Source organism: Oncorhynchus clarkii, unplaced genomic scaffold, assembly GCF_045791955.1.
Source record: "Oncorhynchus clarkii lewisi isolate Uvic-CL-2024 unplaced genomic scaffold, UVic_Ocla_1.0 unplaced_contig_3709_pilon_pilon, whole genome shotgun sequence".
In the NCBI taxonomy this organism is placed as follows: domain Eukaryota; kingdom Metazoa; phylum Chordata; class Actinopteri; order Salmoniformes; family Salmonidae; genus Oncorhynchus; species Oncorhynchus clarkii.
Genome location: NW_027261024.1, coordinates 220001 through 232500, shown reverse-complemented (window position 1 = coordinate 232500; position 12500 = coordinate 220001). Strand labels below are relative to the sequence as shown.

The window sequence follows — 12500 nt, the reverse complement described above, 5'->3', positions numbered from 1 at the left end:
TGAGGACAGAAGCTGAGACCTGAGGACAGGGGCTGAGGCCTGAGGACAGGGGCTGAGGCCTGAGGACATAGGCTGAGGCCTGATCAAGCTGGACAGAGTGAAGAGACTATAGATGACTGTTATCAAGCTGGACAGAGTGAAGAGACTATAGATGACTGTTATCAAGGCTGAGGCCTGAGGACAGGAGCTGAGGCCTGAGGACAGGAGCTGAGGCCTGAGGACAGGGGCTGAGGCCTGAGAACAGGGGCTGAGGCCTGAGGACAGAGGCTGAGGCCTGAGGACAGGGGCTGAGGCCTGAGGACAGGGGCTGAGGGCCTGAGGACAGGGGCTGAGGGCCTGAGGCTGAGGATAGAAGCTGAGACCTAAGGACAGGGTCTCTTGTTCTCTATTCTACCCTCTCTTCTCTCTCTCCTCGTCTGGCTGAGGGACGTAGCATAGCAGAGGCTGTACTCTGATTTACTACTCCCTGTGTGTGTGTGTGTGTGTGTGTGTGTGTGTGTGTGTGTGTGTGTGTGTGTGTGTGTGTGTGTGTGTGTGTGTGTGTGTGTGTGTGTGTGTGTGTGTGTGTGTGTGTGTGTGTGTGTGTGTGTGTGTGTGCATATGCATACAGAGCAAGGTTGGGATGGTAAGTGTTTGGAAGAGTGAGTGTGTGAGCTCAGACATACACAACCCCAAGAGAACTCTAAACAAGAAGATCTCACGTACTGGGACGATCTCCACCCTGCTCTAACGCACTGGGACGATCTCCACCCTGCTCTAACGCACTGGGACGATCTCCACCCTACTCTCACTCACTGGGACGATCTCCACCCTGCTCTCACTCACTGGGACGATCTCCACCCTGCTCTCACTCACTGGGACGATCTCCACCCTGCTCTCATGCACTGGGACGATCTCCACCCTGCTCTCACTCACTGAGACGATCTCCACCCTGCTCTCATGCACTGGGACGATCTCCACCCTGCTCTCACTCACTGAGACGATCTCCACCCTGCTCTCATGCACTGGGACGATCTCCACCCTGCTCTCACTCACTGGGACAATCTCCACCCTGCTCTCACTCACTGGGACGATCTCCACCCTTCTCTCACTCACTGGGACGATCCCCACCCTGCTCTCATGCATTGGGACGATCTCCACCCTGCTCTCACGCACTGGGACAATCTCCTCCCTACTCTCATGCACTGGGACGATCTCCACCCTGCTCTCACTCACTGGGACGATCTCCACCCTGCTCTCACTCACTGGGACGATCTCCACCCTGCTCTCACTCACTGGGACGATCTCATCCCTGCTCTCACTCACTGGGACGATCTCCACCCTGCTCTCACTCACTGGGACGATCTCCACCCTGCTCTCACTCAATGGGACGATCTCCACCCTGCTCTCACTCACTGGGACGGACTGTGTATTCTGTTCATTTGTATGAGTGTGGGTGTATGTGGGTGGGTGTATGAGTGTGGGTGTATGAGTGTGGGTGTATGTGGGCGGGTGTATGAGTGTGGGTGTGTGGGTGTACAGTATGAGTGTGGGTGTATGTGGGTGGGTGAGTATGTGGGGATGTGTGAGCTTGTGTGTTTGTTTTTGGTTTTACTAACCTTATGGGGACCAGAAATCCTAGGGTTAGGGTTAGGGTTAGGGTTAGGGTTAGGGTTAGGGTTAAAATTAGGGATATGGTTAGGGGTAAGGGTTAGGGTTAGGGTTAGGCATAGGGTTAGGGGTTTGGTTTAGGGTTAGAATTAGGGATAGGGTTAGGGGTTAGGTTCAGGGTTAGAGTTTGGGGTTAGGGTTAGGGATTAGGTTTAGGGTTAGGGTAAGAATTAGGGATAGGGTTAGGGTTAGGGGTAAGGGTTAGGGGTTAGGGTTAGGGGTTAGGGTTAGGGTTAGAATTAGGGATGGGTTAAGGGTTAGGGGTTAGGAGTTAGGGATTAGGGTTAGAGTTTGGGGTTAGGGTTAGGGATTAGGGTAAGGGTAAGAACTAGTGATAGGGTTAGGGGTTAGGTTTAGGGTTAGAGTTTGGGGTTAGGGTTAGGGGTTAGAATTAGAGATAGAGTTAGGGGTTAGGTTTAGGGTTAGAGTTTGGGGTTAGAGTTAGGGGTTAGGGTTAGAATTAGGGATAGGGTTAGGGGTTAGGTTTAGGGTTAGAGTTTAGGGTTAGGGTTAGGGGTTAGGGTTAGAATTAGGGATAGGGTTAGGGGTTAGGTTTAGGGTTAGAGTTTGGGGTTAGGGTTAGGGGTTAGGGTTAGAATTAGGGATAGGGTTAGGGGTTAGGTTTAGGGTTAGAATTTGGGGTTAGAGTTAGGTTAAGTGTTAGGGTTAGTAAAAATAGGGTTTTGATTGGGAATACATTGTTTGGTCTCCACAAGGATAGTAAACATATGTGTGTATACTGTGTTGCTAACAGTGTGTTCTGTGTGTGTAGATGTGGATGAGTGCCAGGCCATCCCAGGTCTGTGTCAGGGTGGGAACTGTATCAACACTGTGGGATCCTTCCAGTGTAACTGTCCTGCTGGACACAAGTTCAATGAGATCACACAGAAATGTGAAGGTAAGACCACACACACACACGCACGCACACACACACACATGCGCAAGCACACACACATGCACACACACACATGCGCGCGCATACACACACACACACACACACACAAGTCAGACTCAGACTCATACTTACATGTATATCAGAACATTTAAAGGTCATTTAAAGGTCATATTTTGTCAGAAGCAAATATTCAGTGTAAGGAGTCAACTTTACTCAGTATAAGGAATATGTTTATTCAGCATTCAGTATTCAGTGTTCACTCTGAACGTCCTCAGGGCTACTGTGTCACATACACTAGATACAATGTACTTCTTTCATTTCTCCCTGTCACCCATACTCTGGGATTTCAAATAACTTTGTTAGTTTGGCATTCCCTAATTGTATCCGGTAAAAGCCAGAGTTGAAAGGCGTTTGGGATGAGTTGTGGTTGTTGCAGCGTCAGTCAGGATGTTATAATGATCAGTGTAGGGAAACAGACCAAACACATCCCCTACATCACTACCTCCATACACTACTCTGACATTATCCCTCATTAAATCAAACCTGCTCTCTACTTTCTCTAAGCCACTTAATTTCATTTGATTGAATTGAATCAGATCAGAATTCATCTGGTTTAATGTACATTTAAAGGAGCAGATTGAACTACAGATCTAACTCTCTTCATGTCAGTGTGAGGACCTACCCTTGGTGAGGGCTGAATAGAGACACATTCATCTATGGTCGTCCTAGCATAGTGGTACAGAATGCAGACACATTCATCTATGGTCGCCCTAGCATAGTGGTACAGAATGCAGACACATTCATCTATGGTCGCCCTAGCATAGTGGTACAGAATACAGACACATTCATCTATGGTCGCCCTAGCATAGTGGTACAGAATGCAGACACATTCATCTATGGTCGCCCTAGCAGAGTGGTACAGAATGCAGACACATTCATCTATGGTCGCCCTAGCAGAGTGGTACAAAATGCAGACACATTAATCTATGGTCGCCCTAGCAGAGTGGTACAGAATGCAGACACATTCATCTATGGTCGCCCTAGCAGAGTGGTACAGAATGCAGACACATTCATCTATGGTCGCCCTAGCAGAGTGGTACAGAATGCAGACACATTCATCTATGGTCGTCCTAGCAGAGTGGTACAGAATGCAGACACATTCATCTATGGTCGCCCTAGCATAGTGGTACAGAATGCAGACACATTCATCTATGGTCGTCCTAGCAGAGTGGTACAGAATGCAGACACATTCATCTATGGTCGCCCTAGCAGAGTGGTACAGAATGCAGACACATTCATCTATGGTCGCCCTAGCATAGTGGTACAGAATGCAGACACATTCATCTATGGTCGCCCTAGCAGAGTGGTACAAAATGCAGACACATTCATCTATGGTCGCCCTAGCATAGTGGTACAGAATGCAGACACATTCATCTATGGTCGCCCTAGCAGAGTGGTACAGAATGCAGACACATTCATCTATGGTCGCCCTAGCAGAGTGGTACAGAATGCAGACACATTCATCTATGGTCGCCCTAGCAGAGTGGTACAGAATGCAGACACATTCATCTATGGTCGCCCTAGCAGAGTGGTACAAAATGCAGACACATTCATCTATGGTCGGCCTAGCAGAGTGGTACAGAATGCAGACACATTCATCTATGGTCGTCCTAGCATACTGGTACAGAATGCAGACACATTCATCTATGGTCGCCCTAGCAGAGTGGTACAGAATGCAGACACATTAATCTATGGTCGCCCTAGCATAGTGGTACAGAATGCAGACACATTCATCTATGGTCGCCCTAGCAGAGTGGTACAGAATGCAGACCTGGGCTCAAATACATTTACTCCTGAGGTGCTGACCTGTTGTACCCTCGACAACCAATGTGATTATTATTATTTGACCCTGCTGGTCATCTAGGAACATTTGAACATCTTGGCCATGTTCTGTTATAATCTTCACCCAGCACAGCCAGAAGAGGACTGGCCACCCCTCATAGCCCCTCATAGCCTGGTTCCTCTCTAGGTTCTGGCCGTTCTAGGGAGTTTTTCCTAGCCACCATGCTTCTACACCTGCATTGCTTGCTGTTTGGGGTTTTAGGCTGGGTTTCTGTACAGCACTTTGTGACATCAGCTGATGTAAGAAGGGCTTTATAAATACATTTGATTTGAAATCATTTAGCGTTTGTTGAGCGTTTGTTAAGCATTTGTTGAGCGTTTGTTGAGCGTTTGTTTTAGCCTTGTCTGGAGTTCCAGGTGGGTGGGGGTTGTGACTTTCCTATTTGCTCCGTTGCTAAAGGCTCAATCAAGCACAGATACAGCTTTTGAAATTATTTTCAGTACCCAGGTCTGAGAGCATGGCCGTCCCTCTGTTTCAGTACTATTTGAACCCAGGTGTGAGAGCATGGCCGTCCCTCTGTTTCAGTACTATTTGAGCCCAGGTCTGAGAGCATGGCCGTCCCTCTGTTTCAGTACTATTTGAACCCAGGTGTGAGAGCATGGCCGTCCCTCTGTTTCAGTACTATTTGAACCCAGGTGTGAGAGCATGGCCGTCCCTCTGTTTCAGTACTATTTGAACCCAGGTGTGAGAGCATGGCCGTCCCTCTGTTTCAGTACTATTTGAACCCAGGTGTGAGAGCATGGCCGTCCCTCTGTTTCAGTACTATTTGAACCCAGGTGTGAGAGCATGGCCGTCCCTCTGTTTCAGTACTATTTGAACCCAGGTGTGAGAGCATGGCCGTCCCTCTGTTTCAGTACTATTTGAACCCAGTTGTGAGAGCATGGCCGTCCCTCTGTTTCAGTACTATTTGAACCCAGGTGTGAGAGCATGGCCGTCCCTCTGTTTCAGTACTATTTGAACCCAGGTGTGAGAGCATGGCCGTCCTTCTGTTTCAGTACTATTTGAACCCAGGTGTGAGAGCATGGCCGTCCTTCTGTGGAACACCAGAAGACGGAGGTTATATTATGACTGTCCTGTTAAAGAACCAGACTCTTCAGAATAAAAACCTGAGTGTTTCCTTGAGACTTACATGAATAAAGCCTTATTCTAGCAGATATTAAAACTGTGAATAATATTGGCCCATTAACAAAGAAGACAGACAAGTTGTAACAGGACTGATTCAGACCAGCAGCCAGAGCAGGGTTGCTTTTCAGTGTTCTGCAGGGTTTGTAGTGCTAATTTGCAGGGTAAAAGTATGCACGGTTTTATGCCCAGAAATAATGGCAGGAAAACTGTCCTGTGTCAAAACCGTTTCAGATATATTTCTGAACTGCCATGGATGTGAAATACAGTCAGTGGTTAGCTGTCTGACAAACACTCCAATATACACTACAATAAACACTCCAATATCCTGTGACACAGTTCTTCACATTGTCATGGCTAACGTGTTGAAGCCGCGCTCTTAAACGCTGCAGTCCAGTCCACTTTAGTCTTGTCACAGTTGATTATCACCACAGTTGTTGTCTGTATGTCTACATGCTGTGAAACACATTGCAATTTGGTAATAATAACGATTTATGCCTCTCCTCTCCTCTCCTCTCCTCTCCTCTCCTCTCTCCAGATCTAGATGAGTGTTCTAGCATCCCAGGTCTGTGTAGTGGAGGAGAGTGTTCCAACACGGTGGGCAGTTACTTCTGCAGGTGTTCTCAGGGCTACTACACTCCAGTGGATGGCTCCAGGTGTATAGGTAAGCCTCCTCCTCCATACTGTACCAACAGCCTGGTTTTACTCTGCTCTCTACCTGGAACTCTACCAGCTGTTGTTTACTCTGCTCTCTACCTGGAACTCTACCAGCTGTTGTTTACTCTGCTCTCTACCTGGAACTCTACCAGCTGTTGTTTACTCTGCTCTCTACCTGGAACTCTACCAGCTGTTGTTTACTCTGCTCTCTACCTGGAACTCTACCAGCTGTTGTTTACTCTGCTCTCTACCTGGAACTCTACCAGCTGTTGTTTACTCTGCTCTCTACCTGGAACTCTACCAGCTGTTGTTTACTCTGCTCTCTACCTGGAACTCTACCAGCTGTTGTTTACTCTGCTCTCTACCTGGAACTCTACCAGCTGTTGTTTACTCTGCTCTCTACCTGGAACTCTACCAGCTGTTGTTTACTCTGCTCTCTACCTGGAACTCTACCAGCTGTTGTTTACTCTGCTCTCTACCTGGAACTCTACCAGCTGTTGTTTACTCTGCTCTCTACCTGGAACTCTACCAGCTGTTGTTTACTCTGCTCTCTACCTGGAACTCTACCAGCTATTATTTACTCTGCTCTCTACCTGGAACTCTACCAGCTGTTGTTTACTCTGCTCTCTACCTGGAACTCTACCAGCTGTTCTTTACTCTGCTCTCTACCTGGAACTCTACCAGCTGTTGTTTACTCTGCTCTCTACCTGGAACTCTACCAGCTGTTATTTACTCTGCTCTCTACCTGGAACTCTACCAGCTGTTCTTTACTCTGCTCTCTACCTGGAACTCTACCAGCTGTTGTTTACTCTGCTCTCTACCTGGAACTCTACCAGCTGTTGTTTACTCTGCTCTCTACCTGGAACTCTACCAGCTGTTATTTACTCTGCTCTCTACCTGGAACTCTGTCAGCTGTTGTTTACTCTGCTCTCTACCTGGAACTCTACCAGCTGTTCTTTACTTTGCCCTCTACCTGGAACTCTACCAGCTGTTCTTTAGCCAGCCAGAGAGAGAACGTCAGAGAGGGAGAGACAGAGAGAGAGAGAGTCTGGTCCCTGTAAGTCAATAAGTCTGGTAATGAGGAGCCTTTAGCACTACAGTCTGCTAGGCTGGCCACGGCTCAACTCTCTCTCTCTCTTGCTCTCCTCTCTCTCCCTCTCTGTGTATCTTTCTCTCTACCCCCTCTCTCTTCCCCCGTCCTTCCTCACTGGCTGAGGCAGAGAGCAGAGGGAAGAGAGAGGGGAGTTGAACGTTGTCCAGACTTCCAGCCGTTAGTATTTAGGTCAGTAGTCGCTTCACTCTAATTCCACTACAATGAGCTATTTTCTCTGAATGCAGAGTGAAGGAGAACAGAGTAGAGGAGATGGGGGGTGTAATGTCACACTGTGCTCACTGTGCATACCTGCATACCTCCTTCTTCCTGCTGCTTCATTATAGGAGCTGCGAAAGAGCTTTCTCTCTCTGTCTCTCTCTCTTTCAGTCTCTCTCACCCTCTCCCTGTCTCTCTCTCTCTCTCTCTCTCTCTCTCTCTCTCTCTCTCTCTCCCTCTCTCTCTCTCTCTCTCTCTCTCTCTCTCTCTCTCTCTCTCTGTCTCTGGCTAATGCCTTAAACACAACTCTGCACACCATGAGAGACCATGCAGACAGACAGGTCTGTTAGTATGGAGACCAGACAGACACTTCTTCTGTTGCCATTTGTCTGTTTTCCACCTCTGCTTTCTTCTACCTCTGCTAGCACATCATTCTGCTTCTCAGCACAGCTGATCTATTGACTATAATAAACCCAGCATGGGTAGACAAGGGGGCTGGAGAAAGAGAGAAACAGGGAGACAGACAGGGAGACAGACAGGGAGTCAGACAGGGAGACTAGGATAGTGATATACTGTATGTATCCTGACTAGACAGGACCATGGAGAGACAGACAGGGATAGGGATATACTGGATGTATCCTGACTAGACAGGACCATGGAGAGACAGACAGGGATAGTGATATACTGGATGTATCCTGACTAAAGGGATATATGATATTCTCTTGTCTGAAGGAGACATCACGTCAGACTGGTTTGTACACACACTTTCTGTCTCAGGTGCCTCTGCGTAGTCACACAGTGTGGAGGAAGCATTCAGTTTTGCGTGTGTGTGTCTGTGTGTGTGTGTATGCTTGTGCGTTTGTGTGTGCCAATGAGAAACAGCAATGGTCCACTGGCCAGGGGGTTGATGACCGTGCGTGTTAGGAACATGCACACACATCCTCGCCAACACACACACACACACACCAGGAACTCCCCTCCAAATATGTCCAGAGAGAGCAGTAAATCAGGACCATATCGGTTCAGTCCGACTCACAAAGGATCCGGCAGGAATTTGGGTCAGAGTGGTCAAATTGACACACACACACACACACACACACACACACACACACACACACACACACACACACACACACACACACACGCACACACACACACACACACACACACACACACACACACACACACACACACACACACACACACACACACACAGTCCCCCAGGAGAGGATGTTTGTGAGGAAGGAATGTTCGCTATGAGCCTTCCGCTTCACAGAGAGAGCTGGACCAGACATATCTATCTGCTTCCCACCAATACTATACATTAATATGAACATCAACAAGCTCTGGCCCTGTGTTGATATGTTTGTCCTCTTCCCTCCTTTATCCCCTCCTCTCTCTCTCCCTCCCTCTCCTTCCCCTCATCTTCCTCTGTCTCTCTTCCTCTCTCCCCCTTCTCTCCCATCCTCTCTCCTCTTTCCTCACTCCCTTCCCCTCACCCACTTAACTCAGAATCCCAATAGCCTGTTCTCTCTCTAGATATCCATGGTGGGTATTTCTAGGATGTGTTTGGCATAAACACGTGTTGTCTGGTTTTGTCTCTCTCCAGATGCCCGGGGTGGGTACTGCTATGCCAGCCTGCTGAACGGGCGTTGTGCCAACCAGAACTCCCAGCTCCTGACCAAGATACAGTGCTGCTGTGACAGTGGGCGCTGCTGGTCAGACGGGTCCAGTCCTGAGTTGTGCCCCATGACAGGGACTGGTAGGTACTGACCCAGTACTCATGTCCAATCAGCAATCATTTTCACTTTAGCTGTAGATGTTTCTTCTCTATTTCGTCATATTTCTATGTGTCTCTCTCTCTGCTCTAGATGAGTACCAGAAGCTGTGCACACAGGTGCAGACCAGTCCAGGGGGGGGGCCTCTCCCAGGCGGGGGAGGGTCTCTCCCAGGCGGGGGAGGGACTCTCCCAGGTGGAGGAGGGCCTCTCCCAGGCGGGGGAGGGGGAAGACCAGTAGTTCCCCAGGTCCCAGGTATCTACCCAAGACCACCCTACCCAGGACCACCAATCCCTTTCCAGCCTCTGCCTGGACCAGGTCAATACCCTGGACCCAGTAAGTAGTACCCTGACCTCTTACCCCTCACCTCTCACCCCTGAAGCCTCCTCACATGTTAAGATCAGAGTCATATTACAATCTTAATGGTTAAGAAATCCTTCAGTAGTGGGTCAACATAATTACTAGAGGTGCATGTGTAATGAAGTGTCTCTTATGACTATGAATGTGGTAATGTGGTAACCCCTCTTTCTGTCTCTCACCCCCCTTTTCTCTCTCCCTCTCCCTCTCTCCTTTCCCCCTCTCCCCACTACATCCCTCTCCCTCATCCTCTCCCTCCCTCTCCTTCCCCCTCTCCCCACTACATCCCTCTCCCTCATCCTCTCCCTCTCTCTCCTTTCCCCCTCTCCCCACTACATCCCTCTCCCTCATCCTCTCCCTCTCTCTCCTTTCCCCCTCTCCCCACTACATCCCTCTCCCTCATCCTCTCCCTCCCTCTCCTTTCCCCCTCTCCCCACTACATCCCTCTCCCTCCCTCTCCTTTCCCCCTCTCCCCTCTGCATCCCTCTCCCTCATCCTCTCCCTCCCTCTCCTTTCCCCCTCTCCCCTCTACATCCCTCTCCCTCATCCTCTCCTTCTCTCTCCTTTCCCCCTCTCCCCACTATATCCCTCTCCCTCTCTCTCCTTCTCTCTCCTTTCCCCTCTCCCCTCTACATCCCTCTCCCTCATCCTCTCCCTCTCTCTCCTTTCCCTCTCTCCCCACTATATCCCTCTCCCTCTCTCTCCTTCTCTCTCCTTTCCCCTCTCCCCTCTACATCCCTCTCCCTCATCCTCTCCCTCTCTCCTCTCCCTCTCTCCCCACTATATCCCTCTCACTCTTCTCCTTCTCTCTCCTTTCCCCTCTCCCCTCTACATCCCTCTCCCTCATCCTCTCCCTCTCTCTCCTTTCCCCCTCTCCCCACTATATCCCTCTCCCTCATCCTCTACTTCTCTCTCCTTCCCCTCTCCCTCTCTACATCCCTCTCTCCTCCCCCTCTCCCCTCTACATCCCTATCCCTCATCCTCTCCCTCTCTCTCCTTTACTCCTCTCCCCTCTACATCCCTCTCCCTCATCCTCTCCCTCTCTCTCCTTCCCCCACTCCCCTCTACATCCCTCTCCCTCATCCTCTCCCTCTCTCTCCTTTACTCCTCTCCCCTCTACATCCCTCTCCCTCATCCTCTCCCTCTCTCTCCTTTACTCCTCTCTCCACTACATCCCTCTCCCTCATCCTCTCCCTCTCTCTCCTTTCCCCCTCTCCCCACTATATCCCTCTCCCTCTCTCTCCTTTCCCCCTCTCCCCACTATATCCCTCTCCCTCTCTCTCCTTCTCTCTCCTCCCCCTCTCCCCTCTACATCCCTCTCCCTCATCCTCTCCCTCTCTCCTTTCCCCCTCTCCCCACTATATCCCTCTCCCTCTCTCTCCTTCTCTCTCCTTCCCCTCTCCCCTCTACATCCCTCTCCCTCATCCTCTCCCTCTCTCCTTTCCCTCTCTCCCCACTATATCCCTCTCACTCTCTCTCCTTCTCTCTCCTTTCCCCTCTCCCCTCTACATCCCTCTCCCTCATCCTCTCCATCTCTCTCCTTTCCCCCTCTCCCCACTATATCCCTCTCACTCTCTCTCCTTCTCTCTCCTTCCCCTCTCCCCTCTACATCCCTCTCCCTCATCCTCTCCCTCTCTCTCCTTTACTCCTCTCTCCTCTACATCCCTCTCCCTCATCCTCTCCTTCTCTCTCCTTCCCCTCTCCCCTCTACATCCCTCTCCCTCATCCTCTCCCTCTCTCTCCTTTACTCCTCTCCCCTCTACATCCCTCTCCCTCATCCTCTCCCTCTCTCTCCTTTACTCCTCTCTCCACTACATCTCTCTCCTTCTCTCTCCTTCCCCTCTCCCCTCTACATCCCTCTCCCTCATCCTCTCCCTCTCTCCTTTCCCTCTCTCCCCACTATATCCCTCTCACTCTCTCTCCTTCTCTCTCCTTCCCCTCTCCCCTCTACATCCCTCTCCCTCATCCTCTCCCTCTCTCTCCTTTACTCCTCTCTCCACTACATCTATCTCCTTCTCTCTCCTTCCCCTCTCCCCTCTACATCCCTCTCCCTCATCCTCTCCCTCTCTCCTTTCCCTCTCTCCCCACTATATCCCTCTCACTCTCTCTCCTTCTCTCTCCATTCCCCTCTCCCCTCTACATCCCTCTCCCTCATCCTCTCCATCTCTCTCCTTTCCCCCTCTCCCCACTATATCCCTCTCACTCTCTCTCCTTCTCTCTCCTTCCCCTCTCTCCTCTACATCCCTCTCCCTCATCCTCTCCCTCTCTCTCCTTTACTCCTCTCTCCTCTACATCCCTCTCCCTCATCCTCTCCCTCTCTCTCCTTTACTCCTCTCTCCACTACATCCCTCTCCCTCATCCTCTCCCTCCCTCTCCTTACCCTCTCTCCTCTACATCCCTCTCCCTCATCTCTCTCCCTCTCTCTCCTTTACTCCTCTCTCCTCTACATCCCTCTCCCTCATCCTCTCCCTCTCTCTCCTTTACTCCTCTCTCCACTACATCTCCCCCTCCAGTCATCCAGACCCAGAACATCAGTACCAGCATTACTAACATGTGTGCGGTATTCAGGAACCTGTGTCTGAACGGCCGCTGTGTCCCCTCCCCTGGAAGCTACCGCTGTGACTGTAACATGGGCTTCAGACTAGACTCACGAGGAGAGTGTATCGGTGAGGGATGGATCGATGGAGGAGGGAGAGAGGGATGGGGAGGGAAAGGGCAGGAGGGTGAGGGGAGGAGGGAGAGAGGGATGGAGGATGGAGGGAGGGATGGGGGAGGGAGAGGGCAGGAGGGCGAGGGGAGGAGGAAAAGAGGGATGGAGGATGGAGGGAG

The 12500-nt window shown here is 50.4% G+C and overlaps 1 protein-coding gene across 2 annotated transcripts in view; it reads left to right on the top strand.

The window, feature by feature from the left end:
- Window positions 1-12500, top strand: part of LOC139403843 (fibrillin-1-like) — a 122480-nt gene that overhangs the window by 26487 nt on the left and 83493 nt on the right. For both annotated transcript variants that reach the window (XM_071146995.1, XM_071146996.1), the window contains exons 8-12: window positions 2423-2548; window positions 6109-6234; window positions 9146-9298; window positions 9408-9650; window positions 12185-12337. In XM_071146995.1, the coding sequence (XP_071003096.1) occupies window positions 2423-2548; window positions 6109-6234; window positions 9146-9298; window positions 9408-9650; window positions 12185-12337 (801 nt within the window). The remainder of the gene's footprint in view (window positions 1-2422; window positions 2549-6108; window positions 6235-9145; window positions 9299-9407; window positions 9651-12184; window positions 12338-12500) is intronic.